The sequence below is a fragment of the Apaloderma vittatum genome, unplaced genomic scaffold (assembly GCF_000703405.1).
Source record: "Apaloderma vittatum isolate BGI_N311 unplaced genomic scaffold, ASM70340v1 scaffold22765, whole genome shotgun sequence".
NCBI classification, from domain to species: Eukaryota; Metazoa; Chordata; class Aves; order Trogoniformes; family Trogonidae; genus Apaloderma; species Apaloderma vittatum.
Window position 1 is genome coordinate 1 of NW_009717973.1, and position 25,101 is coordinate 25,101.

Sequence of the window (25,101 nt, forward strand, 5' to 3'; positions counted from 1 at the left end):
GAGCCCGGGCTGTGCGGGAGGTGCTGCGAGCCTCGCCCGCCTGCGAGTCTGGAGGAGTAAAGTCTCAGCCCGAATAATCCGCCTCGTTGTTTGCGGAGGCTTTGCTCCGGGATTTGCCCAGCGCGGCTCGCCGCCCAGGCGCTAACGCATTCCTCGGTGGCTTTTGCTGGGTTTTATTTCCCTCCTCAGCTCGGGTTTGGGGGTTTTTTTGTTTGGTTGTTTGGGTTTTTTTCCTTCCCCGGGAGAAGCTCCTGCCCGCTTCTCCGGGAGTTGGGGCTCCTCGCTGGGCGCGGGGAGGCTGAGGCACAGGCTGGATCTCCAGGTCAGGGTCCTAAGGGGTCGGAGGAGCGAAAAAGCCTTTCTCTTGGCGTGCCTGAGGCCGAATAACTTCACAAACCCCCATGCTTCGGTTCCTAGGATTCACAGTATTTGGAGGTGGCAAATTTAAAAACAAACAAACAGATAGGTCATGAATTTTGACAAGTAGTATGTCCGTTTGCTATGTCAGTGCTGTCTGACAGCTGCCTGATAAGGAATTTAATACGATTTTATGTCCTAGGTATGCATTTCAACTCCTGCAGCTCTTGCAGGTATTTGGGTGAGATTATTTCTTGCACTGGCAAGAATGTTATCAGAGGAGAAATCGTGAGTGGCAGAGTAGTAGGAGGAATAGGTGGAAATTAAAATCCATGTTGGCCTCCCATGTGCTTCTTCCTGATATCTGTAGGAAGAGATGCTGCAGCTAGCACTGGATTTTTGTCAAAAACCTGTGAATTTATTAAGAATCCCTCATCTGTATTTCTTCATTTCAGTTGAGCTTGATGGAGGTATTATATCTGGGCAGTGTGGAGAACGACAAGTCAGTCCAAACAAATTAATTTCATTAATTTGTACGGGAACTGAAAACCATAAAGGGTCTCTGACAACACTTCTCTGTTTAATTTGTGGCTAACTCTTTCGGGAGGGAAGTCTGAGGAAAGCTCAGTAGTTTGCTTTTCCATGAAGGCACCTGTAAATGAAAGTGTCTGTCAAATCTGTGCATGTGTTCAGCAGCCTGGCTACATCAGTTTGCTGTAACACTGAGAGAGCTGCTATGAGGTTTTCTCTTTTTATTCCAGTATTGTGAGTGGTGAGAGGGAGGATGCATTCTGGCATACACTGGGACATGTCGTTTGTGTTACAGATGAGTTAAGTAATGTGAGGTTAGATCGTCCTCACCCAAGGTGATTAAATCTTTAGCCCAGCCAACGAGCAGTAGCAACTAAACTGAAATGATCGTACCAGTTTCCCAGTGTTCTCTGTGAATCTGATAAGTGAATCGCAGCAGATAGAAAGGCAAAAGACTGAATGTGGGGAAAACAGGCTGTTGTTAACAGGCCGGGGATCTTCAAAAGGAGAGGAGTAAAGTTCTGCTGCCTGTGTTCTGGGATTGCTCCCGGACTACTCATGCTCTCCCTGGTCCCATGGTGCTGGTTCCCCTTTCTTCCCGCTGTGGCACTCCTCTGCTCTTCTCTGCCCTTTGAGGTGGTGCCCTCCTGGCTGTGAGAGGGGGGCGTTTCTGCAAGAAGGGAAATGGCTGTGAGAAATTTCATCATTGGTGGGGCCGTAACAGAATTTGAGAGCAACAGGGCTGCTGACTTAACAGCGTTCTGGGTTTCACAGCTGGATTTTTCCTGTCTGGCTGTGTAGGCTGGCAAGGTGTCCTGTGAGAAGCTGACCAGCCAGCGAACTGGGTGAAGTTGTAATGTGCTGTGATACGTGGCTGGACAAGAGCGATGGAGTAATTTATTTATTTTTTTTTTCCTGAAGGACGTGGAGGCCACTGCCAGGGCATAATACTGAGTTAGGCTAGACCTGTTCTGCTCTGTCACCCCTGTGCCACTGCATAGGAAATGGCCACTCTCCCTAACAAAGCTAGCTTTACATTTATTTTCCACCCTCCTGCTTTCCCACGATCTCCTTTGATCCTCTGGTTCCTCCTCTACGTGCCTTTCTTTCTTAAATGCGCTTATGTAGTTGGCTTCCGTGTTTTCTCATGGTAACACATTCCATATATTCGCTTCTGCTGGAGGGAAACACTCCCCGTCCACCCACACGCGTAACACTGCTCTGGGCCAAACTCCGATCGCTTCTGTGTCAACGTGAACCCGAGCAGCTCCACCGGCTCTGGCCCTGCTGCTTTGGGGGGTCACAACCACGTAGCTCTGGGTACAACGTGGTCCTTGGGCTGGACTGAAGGCTCAGGGAGGCTCCTTCGAGCACACGCCCACATCACGCCACAGAAATATCTGTTCTGCAAACAGTTCTGCTCCCCTCAGCGAGGTGTGCCGTGCATTAGGCTTTGCTTTCATGGGTTTTGCAAATTGCGGAGAAGCTTTCTGTAATGCAGGGGAACGGTGTTCGCTGAATAACGAGACATAATTGATTCTTTCTCGTATCCAAGCTCTTTACAAAAGCACACAATGGAACAAGCATGATACTTTCTTAGCAGCTCAGGAACACTGTAGCTGAAATTCAAGCCTGGGGAACAGAGGGATGTGTGGTACCGTGTGGAGTGAATGCGCTGAGTGCTGCTGGATCACTGACACGGAGAAGCTCCCCGCGTTTCTGTCTGCCTCTTGCTCTGCAGAAGTTTATCCTCCTGTTACATGAGTTGAGAAAAGCCTGGTCTACACAGTGAGCCACCACTTTTCTCTGGCGTTTGTGCTTTCAGTGCTTGCCTTTGACTGTCGCTTAGCCGACGTAGTGCTGAGACTAACAGACCCCTCTGCAGCCTGTGCTGGTAGGATGTGTAATTCCAGACCACCAACCTAGAGTAATTTGCTGTACTCCAACCCCCCTTCTTCTGGGGGTGGGGAGGAGTAGTATTTTTTATTTTAGGTATGAAATTTACAGGATCTCCAATCAAATTAAAGGTGTCCCAGGGTCAACCCGTGAAACTAAATTGCAGCCTCGAGGGAATGGAAGATCCTGAGATGTTGTGGATCAAGGACGGAGCAGTGGTGCAAAGCGTAGACCAGGTGTACATTCCAGTAGATGAAGAACACTGGATCGGCTTCCTCAGGTACAACAGATTCAGAGAAGGAAGAATCTCGCGGAAACTCTCACATGATTTTCTGCTGTCAGCTGTATCTATGCAGCTGCAGGTGCCCTTGGCGGGGCAGCGTCCTCGGGTCTGCAGTTCAGTGTCTGGCGAGGGCATAACTCAGAGCAGAACTGAAGCTGCCGAGAGCTGAGACTTTTTGCACTAGAACCGTGTTGGTTTCCCAACTACTGTGGTGACAGGTGCTTTGCTAATGCTTGTGATGCTTGAGACATGACTTCAAGGTGCAGTGATGTTCTTGCCTTGTTTGTTCATCTTGTTCTGCTGTGCAGCAAGAAGAGTAAGACCTGACTTACATAAATAGGTTTTCTCTCATACTCGTTCCGTTCTCTTTCTCTCTCTTTCTTTCTCTCTCTGTTGAGCTGTCAGTCTGCCTAAAAGGTGAGGATTGTTAATTGAAATGAGACTCCCAGGACTCCCAAGACATCCCCTTCCTTTGGGGAGGAGTGTTTGTCACCTGAGACATCCCTGAGTCATTTTGCAGAGGCTTTCCTGATGCAGTTACACTACACAGTATCAGTCCTGCCCTGCTCTGGGGCACAAAAACTTGCTTCTGCAAAGCACCTCTCTGTGCCTTTACTTCAGCAGAAGAGGGATGTCAGCTAGTTCTGGAAGTACCAAGTTAAACAAGACCCAAGGTTCTGCTCTGGCTTTTTCTGTGCGTAAGGAGAGCTTGTACAAGCAAACATGCCATCGCCATGAGGGCTCAAAACTGCTGACTGACTGAGAATCACTCATCTCTGAGCTCCAGCTTCATCTCCTGTTAGGTTTCGTGGATTGACATTGCACAGGGTCTCTGATTCCAGCAACGTAAAGTCTTTGTGCTGAGGCTTGTAAGAAACACTTTGACTGGAAACAAAATTGGAGTCCGGTAAAAGTTTTGCATAACATTATGTTGTGGAAACAGTTTGTCATGAAATTATCCCATTTACTTCGCCCAGTTCTACCAGTTAACTCTCTTTGCCCTCCAGTCTGATCTCCTTTCTCACCTCTTGTTTTTCTCTACTGGAGAACTTTTTGCAGCACTGGGGCTAAGTGTAGGGTTCTAAATCTAGATGTGTCTGTATCTTTTTCTCCTTTTTCCTTTCTTCTCCTAAAGTGATCATTTCTACACCAGCTGTGTGACTCTCTGCTGTGATTGCTGTTTCTGAGCTAGCGGCTGGATGACAGGACAGCTGATGCCATTTGAAGGTACAGCTCTGAAAAATCAGGCTGTAGTGGGTCCACTTTGTGCATTTCAGCAAACACTCTCCCTTTTCTGTCTTCCTTCCTGAGCTGTTCTTCCCCTAAGGTGGGCAGCAAGCGTTAGGAAGGCAGGCATCAGATCTGCTGAGGATCCCTGCATGGCCACGCGGGGCAACCAACATTTGTACGTTGACAGACACTCAGAGTCACACCAGTGCCTTTGGTAGCTGAAACTTTGTCGGTTTTGGGACCAAATTCTGCCCTTGCTCACCACATTAGCTTCGTGTCGCTAACAGCAGCGAGGGTACCACAGGTTTCTAGCGATGGAGCAAGGAGCAGAATTTTTCCCCTGAGCTGGGGGCCTGTGACTTGGATGCTGCTTTCCCCTGCTCAGATGCATCTTCTCGGAAGGGGAGCTGCTGCTGAGCAAGGGAGGATGCAGAAAAGTTTGCAGGGTGAGGTCCCGTGGTGGAAAGCGCAAGTTGAGAGGCCCGAGGAGTTTTGCAGCATGAGGTGCTTTTGGGATAACACTGAGCGTGGTTGAGGTGAGGGGGGCCCTTCTCTGACCCATCTATTCCTGTATGAGGTTGTCACCAGTCCTGTCAGCTAACCAAGGGAAAACAGTTGAGCCCATTGGAGGTTTGTGATTTTTGGAGTTGCCTGCTAGCTCCGGCATTGTGGGCCAAGCTGTCACTCTTGAAGGCTAGATAGAGCCACGACGTGGGATTGAGAGATGACCACCTCCTTCCTATCCTCAGAGGACGGGTTTTCTGCAAGGACATTTTGGAGGACGACTGTCTACTCTGCTGAGGATTCCCTCCATCCAGTGTAGAGAGGAGTCTCCCATCTCTGCTTGGTGCTGGCTGTTTCTCTCCTCCCCAGAGCTGGCTGCGTCTCAGTGGGTGTTGTCCGTGCATCTGTTTACCAAAAGCTGGAGGGTCCTTTGGGGCGAAAAAAACCAAACAAACTACCAAACATGCTTTATCCACATAAAATGTCGATGTGGCTTTTGACTTTTTTCAGCTTGAAATCCGTCGAGCGGACAGATTCTGGGAAGTACTGGTGCCAGGTTGAGAACGGGGGGAAGAAGGAAGAATCACAGCAAGTGTGGCTCATAGTGGAAGGTAAGGAGGAGTAGTAGTGCTGCTTTCCTTTCAGGGCTGACCCACCAATATCCTCTAAGGTGGAAGTGGTGAGAGCAGATTGCTCCAGTGACAGGCTTCTTGGCTCTGAACCATTGCTGCTAACTGCAGTGAGATCACTACAGAGCAGTAGTAAGAAATAGGAGAGTAGCATCGAGGAGAGGAGCTGTCAGTTTATTACCTTCTGGCTTTATTTTGACACGTTAGGGAACAAGATTCTTTTGTGCACACACATTTCTTTCCAGCCCCTCAATCCATCATTGCTTTCATCTCCAAATAATTCGTAGAATGATGGGATGGTTCATGTTCAAAGGGATCCATGGAAACACCTGGTCCAACCTGCTTCTCAAAGTAGGGTCACAGCCTGGTTCTGTGTATCGGCCAAACAGGTCTTTGAGGGCAGGGTACAGTTTTAGCCCAGTTCCCAGTTTCGGGAGAAGTGCTATACATCAGCGCTTCATAGTTGGAGGTGTTCCATGTGGCACTGTCTTCTCTGATAAAGAATAACCTCTGCATAGTTGCCCAAAAGTTGCCCAAGGCAACATGGATTGGTGGCTTCTTACTGTCTCTAGTTTCGTTTCCCTTGAGCCATGAGTGTGTTAGATCCTCAGGAGGAAGTAGTCATAGGGTGGCTTTAATATTTGGCTAGAAAGTTGACAGGAACAGTGTATTTGCAGCAAGAAGTGGCTTTTTGGGTGTAATTGGTAACACTTTGGGCCAGAGCCAAATCAACAGGCTTAGGAGAGGGTGTTGTGAGAGGCTGTGGTCTGGGTGTTTCACAGCAAAGGTCTCACTCAGAGCCGTGGAAGCATTCATAGCAGTTCTCACGGGAAGAGGAGCATTTACCTGCTCCTTCCATAAATCCCAGTTTTACATTCACCTAAATTTTCAGATGCAATTTCGACTGGAGAACTGTTTACAGCTTAAAACACTCTCTACTGTGCAGAGTTTCCACTTCTGTTCCAGTTACTGTGGTCCACTCCAGAGGTGGCTGCATTCGTCATCTGAAAAACCCAGGAGCCCTTCTGGAGAACACGGACAGGAAATATCAAAGGCACAAACCCCAGCTGCAGCTAGCTAAGGGGGAGTGGTGAGAATGAAGGCCAAAGCTTACAGCAGAAGCATGAGCTAAAAAAGCGCAGCTGGTCGCCTTTATGAGAAAAGCCAGCACGGCAGAAGCTAGTTAAACCTGAGCTGAGCGTGTAGTCATATGAAAAGGGAGTTAGTGGAAAAAATTAAAAAACAACAAGTAGTCGTAAGGGTGGATTTTTAAAAATGTGTCAGCTGTTTGCGTAAGAAAACACGGAGGAGTGCCAAAGCTTATCATGCCACCATCACTGTTCCCTCTGCGTGTATTTCTTCCCTGGGCATACCAGCTTTACCCAGAAGTGGTTGATGTACTGACAACAGCTCTTGTCCTCTTTGGCTGAGAGAGGGTCTTTATTCTGGTCACCTGCAGCCTTCAGTAGGTGCTAACCCCCTTTGGCGCGCCACACGAAACAAGCGTGGACTCCTGGTGATCTAACTTAAAAGTGGTCTGGAATGGATTTCTATGCTGTCTAATATGTGCCTTGAGATCCACTTAGGTAAGTCTGTGTCAGGCAGAATTCATAGCTGTGATATTTAAGCTGTCTTTGTAATACAGCTAAAATGTTTGATCTTAGGATCCTCAGAATTTACAAAACCAAAATTATTTTGAAACTGTTTTCTGGTATAGAAACTAGATGCTGGCCTTACTGAGAACATGATAGCGTTTGATGCCGGGAGAGATAATCTAAGAGGCAGGCACACTGCTGAGTGTGACCATCTTGAAAATAGAGATTATGTTTCTTAGAGAACTTTTACTCTGAAATTACACCTCCTGGGGCTGAAATTTCAGCTCCTGGGGCTGCTAGCCCTCGTTGTGGCTGCAGTCGGAGCCCCAGCTGTGTTTGGATGGGCATGTCCCCCTGAATCAACACTGTCTAAAAACCGAGTTGCAGAAAAAACCCAAAACTATCCTGTAGGTTGGATGCAGGCTTAGAAAAGGGAATAGACAGGCTCATTTCCTTGCTTTGTTGCTGATTTTCCAGCTGATGGCTTCTCAGTGCTTCCATGGTGCATCTGTGAAAAGGGGGTGCCAGTACCCGCCTCTTGTACCAGGAACTGGGAGGGTAAATCTGTAGCAGACAGTGAGGTGTTCAGGTCACATATGTACAGGGGCAGCGCAAGTTCCTGAGCTGGATGAATCACCTGCACTCCCTCGACTGTAAGAGTTTGTAATTGTGGTCTTGTCTGATCTGGTTAGCTCCTCCCAAAGTGAGAAAACCTGCCTCGCTGGGCAGGATCCTCCCAAAGGTTACCTTGAGTGCTATGGCAAAGGAACAGGAGGCAGGGATCCTGCTCACAGGTAGAAGAAATGGTGGTATTTTCCTTTTGAATCTTCCCCAGAGAAGGAGAGCAAAGCAGGTTGAGGTGTCACAGCTGGTATCTGGAAAGTTTATTCACTTTTATTGTTCGTGTATGGCTGCAATAAAAAAATAAAGCATGTAAGCAAAAAAACAACAGCAAATCATGATGATGGAAATACCTGTTGTCAGCATTAACCTTTGCACAGATAGCGACGGTCATTCCTGAAGTGACCTGGTTTTAGACCTATTTCAGTTTGTTAATTTACTTGCCACTCCAAGGAGAGCAACAAGGAGATGAGGAAGGCACAGAGAAATTGTCACCTGCAAGATACAAACTGCGACTGGACAGTCTGAGGACACCGCTTTCGGCTGTAGTGGAGAGAAAATGTCAAGCATTAGTCTTCTAAGTGCCTACTTAGGCACCTGCATTACTTGCCTGCTCTTGGAAGTGCTCAGCACCTGCCACATCACCCGGAGCCGCTTGTGCCTGTCTTCTGCGGCCGGGGGCAGACAGTGGGATTTAAGCACGTGAATGGGCAGCATTGTCAGTTCCTCTCTCTCTGTGAGGAGGCAGATCGGCAGTTTCCAGAAAACACTTTCTTCCAGCTGAGAAAACCTTGTTTTGGTGTGAACGCAGTCAGCAGTGGCTGTGCTTGATGCCCAAAGTTTTGAGTATGCCAGGGAACTTGATGCTTCTCTGGACTTTCAGCTCCTCCAGCAGCCACCAGAAGAACCCACTGGCTGTCCTGGCAAATTTTGTGTTATTGGTTTGGAGCACTGAAACCACAAGAGTTTTGACATTGCCCAGAAGAGGAACCGCATCCCTTGATGTGTTGAGTTACACTCAGCTATTGCCACTTAGAGATGACCTGAGGTAGTTAGCATTGCAGCTGTGTTTTGCTCCCCATGGGCCTGATCTGAGACCTCTTGTAGCAAGCAGGATTTCTTGTGTGGAGGGGAACAGATAGTTATCAAGAGAGCTGTGTCCGTGGATAGCCTTCAGCTCTGAAACAAATTACTCCTCGCTCCGAGGCAGCCTGGTTCTTGTGGTGTTGGAGCGTGCTGGACGGCAGCTTCAGTCAATTAAATTGTGGAGAGAGCATTGTAAAATGACCCCAGTCTCTCACCGGGGAGATTCTTTCCTCGTTCATGGGTTTGTTACAACTGCTAGTTCAATGCATTCACAAGCTTTAGTCTTTAATGCATGGCAAGAAATATCTGCAGCTGGATTAGGTATCTTTTGAAGTGGTGTCTGCCACCGCTGACGGTATTGGCTGTTGACTCTTTAAACTCCAATCTCTCCAGCTGAAAAACTGAGCAAATACTGCCACTAAAAGCTACTTCGTAGGAGAGTCTTGAAGGAGACTCATTGAAAGAGGTTTTTCAAAGGCATTTTGAGAAGCAAGCCCTCTTTCCTCTCTGACTTCTTTGAGTGGAAGTATGTAGTCATTCATGCCCCAAGGTGACCCAGTATGTCTGACCCTTGGTTGTTGTCGAGGGCTTGGAGGTAGTTGGATGAGACATAGGGGCAGGGCAGATGGGTGTCCGGTATTGGGCACTGGTATTACTGGAAATACGCAAGAGACGGAAGGAGTCTCTCCAGTTATTATCACTTGTCTGTTGCTTTTCTAGGTGTGCCCTACTTTACTGTGGAACCTGAGGATCTGTCCGTGTCCCCTAATGCCCCATTTCATATGACCTGTGCTGCTGTGGGTCCCCCTGAACCAGTAACAATTGTCTGGTGGATGGGAGACTCTAGAGTGGGGCTTCCAGACCTCTCCCCCTCCATCTTAAATGTGTCAGGTAAGGCTGCTACCAATGCAGGGGATCACTTGGAGCATCAGAAGAGGAGAGTTCTCTTCTGATCATGCCTAGTTACACTGGGTAGCCACATAGTGTGAGAATGGTCTTTGACTGCGCATTGAGGGTTGAGAAATTGTGATCTCACACAAAGCCAGATCATCTCGAGGGGCGGTCATTGCTCTGTGTGTTTTCTGCTGGCTTGAGGCACACAGGCTCTTACAGAGCTTGGGTGGGGCTGGCACCGTGGTGAAGATGCTACTGGACAAATGATGCATCGGGTGCCTTTTTTTTGTCCACCTTGTTTGAGGGTGTTCATGGTTATATTAAGGGACTCTGGTAGTGTTTGGCCTGGTGATCTCCAGGCATTTACATGTAACATGTCAGCTCCTCCTGTGCACAGCCATGTCACGCGCTGCTTTCCCTGCTATTTTTCCCTCCCTTCTCTGTTCTTGCAGGCTTGGTGGATGCTCTTATCATGAAAGCCTGACCACCTTGTGTAGTTGTTTGACGCTTTTAGCGTGGTTGTGTGAGTGCTGAAGTGGCCTGGTTGATATCCTACCTTGAGGTTAGGTTTGCCCCAGAGTGGGCAGTAGGCGCGTAGTGGTAAGACGACCTTCCCCCGCAGCATCAGCGGAAGGACTCGGGAGACAGTTCAACCCACTTTCAGGGAAGGGCAAAGTATCTCCGCCAGGACCTGTCCTCAGCTATTCTTGTAGTTACTTCCTAAAGGTAACTTCATTCTAGTTTGTTGTCCAACAGCTTTCGTGTTACTTCTTCTCTTTGCTGCTGTGTTGTTATTCTCAGCAGCCCTGAGCCAAAATTGAAGTAGCTGTTTAGAAAGAAAAGGTTTTACAACTAAGAGTCATGTCCGGGGCCTCTCCATCAGTGTTAATACAGTTACACACAGGAGGAGGTTCTTTCTGTACATCTTTGGCCATCCTTTGAGCTATCCAATCCTATTAAGCCTTCCCTTAGAACCTAATTTATATGCAAATCAAAACATGGTTTGTGATTTGCGATGATTTTATCATTTGCTCCCTCTCTTACGTAGCCACTTGACGCTGTTACAAGTTGGAAATGAAAACTGCTCCCTTATGATATAATCTGCCTGTTGAAAGGGAAACTGGAAAGACTGATAGTCAAGAGGGGAAAGGCAGTGAAAACAAAGAAGTCTCCCTTCCTCCACTGAACTCATCCCGCAGTGCCTCACAAAACTTCTGTCATTGTGCAGCAGTAGCATGGAGGCCTGAAGAAGGGCATCTGCTCCTAGTGATTCTCCAAATGAATTGCTGTTAGATAAGTATCTGTCATCATTACCTTTCTTTGCCTCTTTCAGTGTTCTTTGGGATGTCCCTTGGGCAGATCTTGTCTTTGCAACAACAAAAAAAATGTGGCAGGACTCAAGCTGCCTGGTCAGATTGCCCAAATATGTCAAAAAAAGATGGTTGGTAAGAAAACAAGCATTGCTAGTTAAAGAAAGTATCAGATTCTGAAGAAAATAATAATAAAGTACTGGCTAGAAAGCAAACACTTAGAAGGTTCAGCAAGCAGTTGGTTTGGTAAAAGGATTGTTGTATTTGGAAAGCAGTGCTGGCAGTGGTGCTAGGGAGCAAGGACATCTTGGTTTGCGGTGTGTGTTGTGTTTTCCTCAGGGCAGGGCTGGGTTCCGTTCCATTTTTGGGACTGCCTGCCACGTCGGGTGCTGCTCTGCTCTGCCCTCAGCCCCTTGGCAGCATTTTCCTCTCATTCTGGGGTGAGTGGAAGAAGCTAAAAATGCTTCACTCTTTCTTTTCTCCAGCAGTCCCTTCTGTCTTCTGCTGCACCTTCTTCGCAACGCTGCTAATCTCTGACTTGGGAGACGAATCAAAGGGCAAGGACAGACACAGCGCAAACTTCTCTGTGCAGCTCTGAAATCTTTTTCCCTCCTAAGCTGTGTGCCCATAGTGTGCCAATCCCGAATTTTTCTTCGATAGAGCCCTATAAGGCAACTGAGGGCCAAATTGCATGAAAACATATGCTGGACACACCTCTCCAGGCAGCTTTGCAAATCTGTCTCAATTCTGAATGATTTACCCTACATACATGCATCTCAGAGCAGCCAGACGTCAGTGTGATGCCATGTTCAGGCCCTGTGGGGCGGGTCGGTGCACAGGGAAGAGACAGAGCATCATCCTCACATGTATCCCCCCTGGAAGGTGCCTGAGTGCTGATGCAGTAGCATTTTACTTGCTCTTCCTTTGCCCGTCCTCAAAAGTCTGGTGCGAGGTGAGGGGCATCAGCTTGAAATCTCCAGCACCTGGCGGGAAATTTGCCTGGGTTTATAGCCCAGTGAGAAGGTGGTTGTTGCTCAGGTGACAAGTTGAGGTCCAGGGCGTTGGGCGTTGTGTAAGTACAGGGTTCAGCTCGATTCTTGCTCCCAAGATGCTCACCAGGATGTGAGAAGTGGACATCTACTAACTGAGCACTGCGGGCTGCTCTTCTGCCATATTCACCCTTCTTTTCCAGTGCTTTGTGAAGCTCCTGTGGAAGCTTTTCTACCTTGCCGCACTCTCTCCGTTAAAAATGTCTTTAGCACGTTAATTACATTGAAACTCACGTGCCTTTGATTGGCAACCAGCTCAGCGTTCCAATTGCCTGTACAGCGTGAGCTGGATGTCACACATAATTGAAATTCTGCTGAAGGTTGAAGCTGGATTATATAGCTGTTTGTGTTTCCTTTCCTTTTCTTGGCTGACCTCCAGGTATTAATCAAAGCACAGTTTTCTCCTGCGAAGCTCACAACGTAAAGGGATTGTCTTCATCTCGGACAGCCACTGTTCAGATTAAAGGTGAGAGAGTGCAAGAGAACGGGCAAGGGACTCGGGTTTGTGCCCTGGGGAGGGAAAGTAGAGCTCCTTAATACCAAGGGTTGTCTCAAAGCTGCCAGCAACCAGCACCGCTCGGAGCTCTCGGCGGTCGAAACGATGCTCTTAGCAGCAATTCCAGCTTGCTGTGCGGGGTCATATCCCAGGCTGTTGGAAATAAACCACGTCTGGTTCAGGAGTGGAAATATGATGTCAAATAGCAGTTCTTCCTGGAGGAGGAGAGAGTCAGAGCAGTGAAATAGTTTGTGAGAGATAAAGCTGGACATAAATCTGTGGCTGGGGAAATTTTTCCTTCGCGGAGATGGATGGGTCTTGTTAGAGCTAAAGAGGCCATTACTCCTGCTTGCCTTCGTTGACATCGCATTAGCTGCTAAAAAAAGACAAGGCAGGTGATCACCAGTGACCAGTAAAATCCGCTCAGCCACACTGCTTTCACAGATTTTGTTTTTTTAATTCTTTTGCTCTTCAGAAACTCATTCAGAACAAGTAATTCCTAGCCTTTGCATGACCAGCCGCCATTTGGAAGTCCCTAAGTTGATGTCACGTTTCTTCTGTTCCTCGAGGTGCCTGAAACAGAGGATAATCAGAGCAATCAGCTCTCCCCCTCCTCTTCGGGTTGAGATGCTTCTGCATTTGAACTTTCAGTCATGCTTTAATGTGCATTAAGTGACATGATTATCAGTTCTGGGAGAGGCATGTCATAAAAATCGCTTGTTCCGAGCTGGAGCTTATTGCTCAGCGTGAGTAAGAGCGAGCATTTATGTCTGTATCAGAACTCACAGTTGTATTAGCTAATATTCATTAAAGGGTAGCTTAAAGTCCAGCTGTAGATCTACTACTCTTGCCATATATTTTTCTTCAGGACATTGTGGTTACTGCTATGCCAAGAATGCAGTACGTTGGACTGGTAAGATTTATAACTTAATTTAGAAATGTTTGGAGTTGTTGCCTCAAAGGCTTGTATACACAGGGGAATTAGTTATTGTGGAATATGTCTTCTGTGAATGTTTTTATCCTGGGACAGAATTTAGTTTGCAAAGCTATTATGCTTTTAAAAAAATCTCATCAGGCCATAATTTGAAAAAACATTTAACATAAAACAAGGTGAGTTTTTTTCTTTTTTTAACATTAACACAGAATTTTATTTATTTTTTTAAAACCAGTAGTAAGAAGACATAGTAAAGGCCTCAGAATTCTCACATTTCCCAGCAATTATGTTTAGCCAAAAGTGCTCCACAGAGGCCAGTTATCAGCTAATGAAGCCATACAGCCTGTTTGGGAGGGATGTATCGCCGTCACGCCGTTGTGCACTCACGCACACACACGTGTGCTCAAGTGACTTGGCAGATATTGCACCAGTATATGGCATGTCCTAGAGACAGAAGAGCCATGAGGCTCTTCTGAAGTGCAAAAGTTTTGAAGAGCTAGTCCAACTCCTGTTAAAATTAAGGCAAAAAAACCCAAAAGGACATCATCAGGAGCAGGCCCAGATAATGTTTGTTTAGTCTTTGATCCTATGAACATGTGGGCTTCGATGAAATTAATCCCAGGAGTAGCTGACCATACATGCACAATCAGGGCATTCCTCTCTTAGGCGGATCCATCTGCTCACAAGGACTCTCGAGTCTTTCTCCAATTTATTAAACCATTTGTCTCTTCTGTGTCTCCAGAGGCAAATATTTTTGCTAGGACATCTACAAACTGTTAACATTTCTTCCTATTTGCTGCTATTGTCCATCATTATCTATTCTCTGTAGCGCCCAAAATGTGCTGGATGTACTCCAAGCAGAAAATTACTGGTTTTGTAGCCTGAAGTCCCCAGCCTGGTACAAAGCCCCTTTGTTCCCACCACTCCACAAGCACAGGGGAAGTTAACTCTCATTATGTTAGCGCTCAGGGTCCTGTTTTCAGATTGGCTTCCCTCTCTGTTGCTTGTGGATAAGACTTTTAGCGTGGTATCCCTTTTTTAGAGCACAAAAGGAAACAGCCACCCAGAGCTTTTTTCCCCAACGGATGATGGGGAAGTGCCTCTGTCCTTCCTAAAGATTGCGGAGTTCAGGCAAGGTGCTGGCTGCCTGCATTACTGAGTGGGTGTATTAGCAGTTGACTGTTTATCCTTGCATGGGGTATAGCCCATACCTCCTTTGGGCTGGCTATCTGGTGTCAAAAACATGTTGCTAAACCCAGAAGGTACGAGCACCTTTAAAAGACTGAAATTCAGGGCAACGTTTCAATGACACTGAAACTTTTTCCCCACCGAAAACCTGACGTTACAAACCCAGCATCAAAAGGGAAAGAAAGCGAGACACAGAAAAGTGCCAAGTTAACTCACAAAGAGCTTTGCCTGAAAGGCAAAAAATTCATTGCCCATCCTTCATCCCAGACCTGTGCTCTTCTGTCCCATCTCCCACCCACCCACAGGGTTCTTATCTAGGTGTCTACCCCCTGCCCCGAGTCCTGGTAACTAGTTAACCAGACAACAAAGGCTCTACAAGGTTAATCTTTGGCACCATCTATTCCCTGCCCCCTCCTCTCTAGAGACCTGAGAGGGGACTTTGATCTATTTGTTTCTCCTGCAAGAGCCTGTGGAGATGCTGAATGCAGAATTGTGGTTGTCCCCTGTGCAGTGAGAGGCAAAGGTGCTCTCTGGCAGAATAGAAGATGCAACTGGAGGAATCCTGTTTTGCAGTTACTTTCCCATTGCTGATTTCCACTGGATGCAGCTCAGGAGAGGTGGAGAATTCAGTCTGTAGGCAGAGCCTTGTCCTGAGGACCACTGGGTTTTTGAAAGAGGACTCCTGAGGGTACAGTTTGTTGACGTGCTGCAGGAAAAGTATTACTCATGGCAGCAGCGTAGGATTTTTTAAAAGGAGGAAGAGGTCAGGGGAGAGGTTAGTAGTCACAGAGTTGGTGATTTTTTTTCTGGAGTGAGGTGCCTAAATAGAAGCAGAGACTCGGGAGTGAAAAAGGGGCAGTGAGGGGTATATAGGGAAGAGTAGGAAGTAACTATGTGGAATTACAGTGGGAGGAAAAGAGAAGGCAAATTAAGGTTCCTAAAAGGAAGCCGAAGGGCTCGGGTTACTGCAACAACGTACTAGAGGCCCCTGTAACGACAGAGGTATCTGGTCAGGGCAGTGCTCCGGTGCTGCTCCGTGGTGGTATAAAGCACAAATGTCTGAATAAATGGCTGGCCTGGAAATCCTGATTTTGTTCCTGGCTCTGCGCTTAGTTTCTGGTGTGGTGTATCGGCCGTGCAACAGGCATTCGCTTTGCCTCAAACTGCCCCTCTATAAAACAGAGCGCTTTCTGAGTTTATTCAACCCAGGCCTGAAGCAAGGACAGTTTTCAATCCAGGCTCCGTCCTGGGGTGTTCCAGGTGTTGTGATGCACATCTGGAGGCAGTGCTTTCCCTGCAGGAGGAAAGCTGTCTGCTGCAAAGCAGCTGCAAATCCAGCTGCAGGGTATTCGGGTCACCTCAGCAAACCACTGGTGCTGGCGGAGCCGGTTTTGGAAATTGAACTGAGAACGAGGGGAGGGATTTGGAAGCCTTGATTTGGTTCACAATGGAGGTCCACAGGCGATTGTGGGCACAGAGCTGAGGCCTGCATTGTAATAGAGGGGGCAGGGAAGAGGGCTGAGTAGCCAAAGTGTAAACATTGCTGTCAAAGTGATCCACCGCTGCCTGTGTGCACCAAGCAGGTATGCTGGACTGATAAAGAGTGGGTGCCAATAGCTTATAAAAATAATATTTTCATTCACAACAATCAAGGACACCCTCTAAAGATGTGATACCATAACGTTTTCTGTTAGCTGTTTCAGTGCAGAATTTCTAGCCTTGAGCCTCTGCCATTTCCATGTGAATACCTGCTCAGTTCTGTGTATTCTGAAAGGTCTCTTTGTTTCCTTTATAGCCATGCCTCTCCCACCTCTCAATCTGACTGTGAGCCAAGTCACCAGCAACAATGCCAGCGTGGTCTGGGTGCCAGGATTTGACGGCCGCGCACCTCTCCATTCTTGCACTCTTCAGGTATGGCCCCTCTGGATTGTCCCCTGCCCTGCATGAAGAATGGGACTCCCCTGAGCCACAACATTGCTGGGCCATCTTTCACTCTCCTAACTACTTGATAGCAGTGTTTGAAGTCTTATTCCACAGTTTTAAAACGTGGAAACTTAACAGGATGCAACTCGGGGCATATAAGCATGCCAAAGAGCAATTCAGGGTAATTTTAAGCCCTGCCTCTAAATCTTGATTAGTTTTCCATTGTCAAAGATGAGTTCTGCCCAGAAAATTGAGGGGGATAATATCCTTTAGCTCTAATGGGTGCTGAGTACTCAACATATCTGAAAAATTGAGCTGCTGCCTTGTTAGGTTCCTGGGAAAAGTGGTACGTGTCCAACTTCAGGTGGAGTTAGTTTCTAGCTTTGCACATTTAACTGTAAAATCAGACCAAACAGCTGGTAACTGAGTGTCAGGAAGAAAAGGTGATTCCTGAAGCAGGTTGTGCAAACACAGCTAGGCGCATTCCCCATGGATCTTTTCTGCCAGGTGTAAATATTGGGCCCCTGTGCTTTCCTTACCTGATTACAGCAGCAATGTGAGCCGGAGTGGAATTTCTATGGGGTGTTGCCAACTATGCGGAGGAGGATTATAAACACAAGGTATGCTGGAAGGAGCCGAGCTAATTTCCTTGCAGTCCTCCTTTTATTTGGGGAGGAAACCAGAGGTTTCATGCTCTGATGTTTATTCCCTTTTGCAAGTGAAAGAAACCATCATCTTTTTGGTTTTTTCACTCACTGGCAGAAGGAATGCCTGAATGCAGCCAGCCCCATCTCTGAGGTCTCTGGGTTTTGTTGCTACTTCTGTTCCTGTTCGCACTCAAAAATGGTTTTTTTCCTCTGTTTTATGATGCTGGTTATCTCCAGTTGGAACAGCCTATTCTCTCTGGCTTGCACGCTGCAATGCTAATCACCCTGGGGTTTGAGTTCCCCCCTCTCACTTTTGGCAGAGGCCGGGGTGCGGGGGGATGGGACACGAAGAAAAAGAGGCTGAATCAGAGCAGCTTCATTTCTGTCCACTCAGCAGTCTCCCACCACTTTTCTAAGCCTTGTCTGTTCTCTCTGTGGAATACGAAGTCCCTGCTTTTGGATCTGGGAGGACGGTAACTTGGCAAGAACCCCTCCACTGACAGAATGCTATGCTTCCTCCGTCTCCCACGTTGAGGAGTTATGTGAGAGACGTTGACCCACATTTCCCTGTGAAAGCCACGAGCCCCTGGCTCCCCACTGTCGTGCTTCTGCTCGGAGCTCCCCCAGAAAGAGAAGGGGGATTGAAACTCGTCTGTGATTTCCTGGCGCTCTTGGAATTGCAGCGGGTGCTCCAAGAGCACCGTGTTCGGGCGGGCAGATTGCTTCTGTGGGTTGCATCGGGGATCACCGTGTTTACTGACTTAACACGAGCCGTGTTCCAGGGCATTAAGGGGGCAGATGTGAGAGCACTGACTCTTCAGGCTGCAGGACAGAAACACGTCATCAAAGTGACGGGCTTTATACAAAAGTCTGCTTGTTTTTTTCCCCTTGCTTTGGATGACACCAATAATGACAACAATATGCTGCTTTATTAAGGGAACTTGAGATTCTTCCCTTTTATTAGCCAGATAAATCAGTGGGCCAAAAGCGTGCATGAGAGTGAGCAGAAGGCTGGGAAGACAGGGACAAAGGTTGCTATATAAAGAGTATAAAGTCCACATGAGTGTTTCACTTTTGTTAATACATTCCCAGCTTTGCTATTTCATATGCACTTCAGAAGAAAGATAGGCTGAGCCTGGGAGCTCAGTGATTTCTGCTATTGTCGCTACAAAAGCAGGAACATTAAACCTGTCTGGGCCTTAAAAGCACACAGTGATATCAGATTTAAATTAACATTCATGTTGCTTAAAATTTCATTTAAAAAAAAAGAAGGGTTGCAGGAACAATATAAAGTTTCTTTTCAGTTCAGTTTGAAACAGCTTCGATGAACTGAGCCACCAGTGTCTACCATGTCTTTGATTCACTACAAAACTGAAAATACACAAAATTCTGGAAAAGGACTTGAGAGAAAGGTGACACTAGACGATGGGGAAGTTAAATCTGCTGATTTTCATTGCCCAAATTTGGACAAGCCTCAGAAGCAAGCCGGTAGTGCTCAAAGGAGCAAGTACATTTAGTTTCTTCTAAAGGAGATAATAAACTGTAGAACTTGTAACACAGACGAAAGAATATTTTAAAATATGGAATCAAATTTGCAGCTGGTGGAAAAAGTTGTTGTACTGCCAGAGTTAGGAGAGTGATGTCACTTAAACTGAAAGGAGGCATGGCTCATGGTTTGACAACTCCCTTTCCAGTATTTTACACACCACTGGTACCGTATCTGTTCTTAAACATCCCTAAACTAGCCATGAAATGGATTCTTCTTCCCACAGACCTGGTAGTCGTATGGCTTGTGGTAACAGTCGTCTCCGTTTCGCTCTCGGCACAGGTAGCTGAGTCACCAGACGGCCAGGAGGTCTCCACCGAAGTCACCCCAGTGCCCCCCTTTGCCTACGGTGTGCAGGGACTGAAGCATTCCACCAACTACAGTGTCCGTGTGCAGTGCAGCAACGAGATGGGCAGCTCCCCGTTCACTGACAGGGTGTATTTCCAGACGCTGGAGCTCGGTAAGCAAATAGCAGGCAAGGACACAGAAGCAGTTCTGCATCTGAAAAAAGAGACGAAGACAGATGTCGTTGAACTCCTCCTCACTAATTGTGATATGCAGGCAACATTATACTGTCAGATTGATTGCTTGTCTGCTCTAAGAGTTTCCTGACACCTAAAAGAAAATAATAATATGCGGTCAAATGTGGTGGACAACAATATTGACAAGTGGATCCAGCCATGGGGCTTCTGCATGCTGGGCTGTGTGCCCTTTGCTCCCTCACATTCTTAGGGTCTCAGAAATAAATCAGAGATGCTGACCAACCTTATCTTCTCCACGTAAAGCAAACAAAATGCTGGTGTCTTGCAGAAGTTCTTCCCTCACACTCTCTTTTCCAGATGATCTCAGGAAAGAGAGTGAACCTGTCTTTTCATCCATCTGTGTGGATAGTGCCTTATTGTGTCCTGTCCTCTACTTTCAGCTCCAAGCAGCACCCCTCAAAATATCCATGTTATTCAAAGAGATCCCGGTCTTATTTTGGAGTGGGAAGGTGTGGCTCCAGATGTGCTGAAAGAAAATGTCCTGGGATACAGGCTGGAGTGGATTCAGGATAATGTAACTCAGGTAACAGACCAAGAAGGCAGCCAAGCTGTTGTGCACAGAGTTGGAGCATGTTCTTATTAGTTTTTCCAGGCATTAGGGCCCTTCACCCTTATCCATAACCAGGGAACTAGATTGCTGGCATTGCTTTTGTGTAAGTGGATCTATTCTGACTTGCAGCAAATCCTCAGTATTTGGCCTCAGGGTTTAGGCCCATTTCTCCCTTCCTGGCATATTCAGAACTCCTTCGCTTGAACGTTCATCTGCAGACAGACTAGTTCTCTGCCATTCCTTGTACAACAAGGACAACAGAAAGAGAAGTCAGTTTGTCTCTGCCTCTTTGTAGTGCTGTTCCAAAGGCAGCTCAGGCAGCTCAGGATTTGGGCTTTCTCTCTCCTGTGGCTGTGACCAGGTAGCAGCAAAGGTGTATTTAACAAGTGAATCAGTTATACTGTAAGTCACAGAAAGAAGGTTGTGGATTCTTTTATTTCATTTACAATATATAAGGAGTTGAAAGGACCCTCTCAAGGTAGAAGGCCTTTCATCTGTATTGACCTTTCCCAGGTATCCATCTGCCTTTGAAGTTCACGGCATTTCTTGTGGTTTCTTGCTCCTTAATATGCATTTAGCCAGTCCTTATTAATGATGAAGAAGCCTGTAATAGTAGACAGCTAGAGAGAGAAGAGACTTACTTCCTTTTTTGCATGCCCCATTTCCTACTAGGTCGGCGTCATTGACTTTGACGATAATTTGAGTTCCCATTGAGTTTGCTTTGTGTCAGTGGTGGCAGTCAAATCTTCATGGGTTTGCTGCAAGTGACGTGATCCCCATCATGATGAAGATCCGCAGAATTACTGAAAACGTGTTGGCCTTGCCATCCTAAATGAAAATTGGCCATGAAATTCCGAAGCTGTTTGGGATTTGGTCAATGAGTTAAAACAGACTCATCCCTTGGATTAAAACTGTCAGATGCTTTGCAGTATGTTAGCGCATCTTTATGTTTAAACCACAAGAAGGAGGTGTATCTTTTAATAGCAGGAAAATTCCATTTCTATAGCAACTTCGATGGAAAGACCTCAAAGGAGGAAATCATTAAACCTCGTATCTTCCCTACGCTGTGGAAAACTATTAGCAATCTCCTAGAAGAGAAATCTAAGGTGATAGCCCAAGTTCATGGCAAAACTGAGACTAGGACCCAAGAACCACAACTCCCAACCCTTGTTATGGTTTAGTTTTAATGGTGAAGATTTTAGGCTAGATTCCTTCTAAGCCAATTTACGGTTTGTTGCCATTTGCTCTCAGGGGGAGATGATCGTACAGGATACGAAAGCTAATCTCACCACATGGAACCCTCTGAAAGACCTGATCATCAGGGTGTGTGTGCTGAACTCCGCAGGCTGCGGGCCCTGGAGTGACCTTTTCCTGCTTGAAGCCCAGGAGGTTATGGGTGAGTGTCCACTGCCTTCCCCTTCACCTTGCGGAGAGAAGTCAGCGGTGCTGGGGCTGCTGTTTTTCTCTGACTCTTCCCCTTTCAGTGCTTACAGCTGATTGAGCCACGTGGCTTTAGACAACAGCTCACTTCATCAAGCGGAGTAGAAAGTAAATAATCTTTAAAGAGCTGGTATAAACAAAACAGCTTCTGGCCACTAGTGTGTCTTCTTTAAAGGGCTTTTGCCGTTCCTCAGTGAAGACCAGGGCAAAGGTAGACACAGCCGAAAAGGTGAAAATGAAGGTTTGAAGTCCTTCATTTAGGCTTAAGCCTAAATGTGACAGAAAACTCCTCTAACATAGGTTCTCTTCTTTGATTTAACTCAGAGGCATTCCTAACTTGTTGCACTTGAGCCTGGTTTAAACTGTGGCCGCATGGGTTTTTGCAATGGCTTTACCGAATGTGTTTACATTAAACCAGTTTAGCTCTCTCCACAGAGAAGCTGAGCTACTGGTAGAAGAGGGAGACAGTGGTACAAAAGTTGTACCATGCAATCTGGACCACGTGGGAGGGGTTGTTGGGAGGCAAGAACATGCCTGTGTGGAGTGCATTCCTAGTGATGAAGGGCAGTTTAGGCTCAGTGGCACTGGTTTGCTTGCTGCTTGTGTTTCACAGTGGTTGGGAAATGGGAGTCAGGCTATGGAGAAAGGCAGGATGTTGTATAGGGAGATGGGTAGAAGGGAGAGAAGAATGCTGCTTGTGAAGGAAACAACTAAGAAGGCAGAGTAATGAGAGAACTGTAGCCTTACTTGCAGTAGTGCAAATTAGTGCTGGATTTAATGTGCGCATTGCTCAGAAAGGTCCTTTGGCAACGTGGTCCCTGGGATGAAATCATTCTGATGGTTTATGTGTGTGCACACAGTCACTGTGGGATCAAAGCCCTCAGATGATTAAAGCAGAATTAAGGGGTGCAGAGGTCTGGAGCTGACTCTGCTGGAGGTTGGGCATTGGCTCCATCAATTTCTTTCTCCTGCCTTTTGCTCCGATATTTTCTGTGGCACCCAAATACAGAGAAAAGTACCTGGAAGGACTAGAAGATCCCTTCTGGAAAATCACCAACACTGCCAGGAAGCCCCAGGAAATGTACAGGGTTTGCATTTTACAGGGAGCTAGAATGGGATAATCCTGAAAGCACAATATGTTTGCTCGGTTTTATTTACAAACCATTTCAAAAAAAAAAAAAAGGTGGCATCAAGAGTGGTGCTTCTTTTGGCCAAATGCTGTCTGAAAGCACATACCTTTCTTCACAGGCAGAGCAGGCTGGAAATAAAGGTTCACTGTGGAAGCACTGACAGGCCCTTAAACAGCAGAGCTGCAGCAAGACTGCAGTTTTGTTTCAGGCCTCCTAGAAAATATAAGTTGCTTCCTTTCCTAAAATAGCAAACTGGCACTGCTTGCTCTATGTGAGAAATGCCAGGGGTGGTTTCTGACCGGCTCCTGGTGCGGCAGTAAGGATGACTAAGCTTGTATAAACTTTAAGTTGTATTTGTCATCACAGCAAAGCCAGTGGGAGCTCCACCCTGCTTATGCAGAGATCTTGTGCGCTGTTAACAAAGATTGTTTTAACATTTTTCAGAAACATTCTCAGTAGAAATCCTCTCTCTTTCATTGAAGAGAGAGGAACAGAGTGGACTAAGAGCTTTTTCCTATCTGTAATCTTCATGATTCTGTGCAGAAGACTCTTGGATTACGTTCTTTGCACACCTTTGTGATCTAAAACCTGCTGCAGAAATAAAAGGGGTTCTTTCATCATCAGAGGGCTCCTAAATACTCATTTAAGCTCACCTAATAGTACTATCTTCTCTGTGCCTTCTGCATGTGCCAGCTGGAAAATGGGGGTGCAGGAGATGGGAGGGAAACAGAGCTGGGGGAGGAGAGGCAACTTGGTCTTTACTTGAGCTGCAGCCATCCCCTCTGGCTCAGTGGCAGAAGTGGGAAGCAATGATCTGCAGGGCAGAGGAGGAGAAGCAGTGAATTATAACATTGATTTCCGTTTCTGACGCATGTGCTATAAACTTCAGGGTGGGTTCCTGATTCCTTGCAGTTTAGAAACAGGGAGAATAAATAAATTTTGGTTTGTTTTTATCCATCTTCCTTTTGGAGGAACCCCCCAGAAGGTGACCTGAATCCCTGCTCTCTCACCAGGCCAGCTAGCAGACAGAGACTAGAAAAATAGGCTGAGAGAGGCTTGTCTCACCACAGGGGGAAGGAAACCTTATCATTAACTATCAGAGAGCACCTTTTACATCGGTGTTGTTATTTGCTGCTACCCTGATTGTTTGGCAGAAACAGCCCAAGTGATTGGCTTGGGGATTGTGGAGGGAGTTGAAGTTACCTTTGGTTTTACTACCATTCCACTTCTGTTTCTGATCCTTATCCCTCCACATAAGCAGCCTCGAAGGCCGGGTCAAAAGGTGCAGCACAAGGGAGTATCTTAAAACTCAGAGCCTATAAAGCCTTCTGGGTGGGAAAAGAACATGTGAGTCACTGAAGGAGGTAAGATGCTGGAAAATAGGTGCTAAATCTCTAATAATTTGTTTCAAGTGGAGAGGTTCTAGTGTACTTCCTCAGTGGTCCAGAACTCTTGTTTTCTTAGGCTCTACCTGTTTATTAGAGAAACATTACTTCTTTAAAAACTTGGATGACAAGGCTTGACAATGTAACTAGTAATCAAGCCTTGGAAGCCTTTTTCCTGCCAGGATTCTGCCATTAAGGATGTCTGACTCACTTTCACATACATCTCTGCAGAGGTTCATCCGAATCTCAGCCCATTAACCTAACATCTCTTTTAAGGGCAGATTCACTTACACTCTCATGACATACGACGTAATAGGATTGCTTACATTGTCAAAGATGACTCTTCCTTAGCTTCTGGTAAAGCCCAGTCAACTGCTAATGGTGAGCAAGAGAGCATGAAGATGAACGAGTTGCTTAGGGACCTGTTACCTGTTCTTGTTTGCTCATAATTTGAGGGCTATCCTAGATTTTAATAAACCCATTGAAATTCGCATTTATTCTTCAGTAATAGTATTTGGAGAAGAAATCTCTTGGGGAATGGGATTAATTTGTCTGTTGTTTGCCAAGCATAGATAATATTCTTTAATTCTTAACCATATTGCTTATCTTCCTTCTCTGGCAGCTTACTCAGATTGGCAGCATCTCCATTTCTTCTGGAGAGTCTGTGGTCAAAAGGGTACATATTCTGGGAGCAAATATTAGACGAGCATTGAAACCTTGTGCTTGTTAACTTATTTCTTGACTTGCAGGGAACTTACTAATATTCACCTTTTCTTTGGCAGAGAGACATTGAGAGCAACATTCACAAGTTACAGTCCCACAGGGTGCTCCCCTTTGTGGGAGAGGTGAGAGGGGAAATGTAAATATTTTCCACCAGATTGCCATGAGGCAATTGTCTTTCTCTATTGTCTTGCAAAACGTTATCTGGTTGGTATTCAGGCAGTACTGTGTAGCCTGGGCAAGGTTCTGCTGGCTGCCTCAAACAGGACAAGGTGAAACGTGCACGGAAAATGCTCGTATGAAGCAAACTTTTGTCCTGAGACTCTGGTTTAAAGCACCACAGATCAAGAGCTCATGTGAAACAGTATAATCTGGAGCAGCACCTTTTACTTTCTTGAGGCTCGAAATGAATAGATTCTGGTAACTAGATGCATCAGCTCTGCTTGGGTGGTGGTTTTTCTGATGATTGAGTGAGTAGCTGTTTATGCCAAAGTCCAGTGTACAGTGTCCTACTGCGTACCCCAGATCCAGCAGCAATGGCCATTTAAATGACCATTTAAAAAGCAAAAAGAAGAAATATCTCAGTATAGTCTGTTTACCATTGACGGTCTTCTG

General features: G+C 46.5%; 1 protein-coding gene across 1 annotated transcript in view; it reads left to right on the top strand.

Moving 5' to 3' along the window:
• The first annotated feature begins 2,882 nt into the window (after nucleotides 1-2,882).
• Nucleotides 2,883-25,101, top strand: part of LOC104274461 (tyrosine-protein kinase receptor TYRO3-like) — a 37,914-nt gene continuing 15,695 nt past the window's right edge. The window contains 8 exon segments of the mRNA XM_009870102.1: nucleotides 2,883-3,064; nucleotides 5,312-5,412; nucleotides 9,453-9,623; nucleotides 12,365-12,451; nucleotides 16,399-16,514; nucleotides 19,002-19,179; nucleotides 19,642-19,784; nucleotides 21,063-21,207. Of these exon segments, the coding sequence (XP_009868404.1) occupies nucleotides 2,883-3,064; nucleotides 5,312-5,412; nucleotides 9,453-9,623; nucleotides 12,365-12,451; nucleotides 16,399-16,514; nucleotides 19,002-19,179; nucleotides 19,642-19,784; nucleotides 21,063-21,207 (1,123 nt within the window).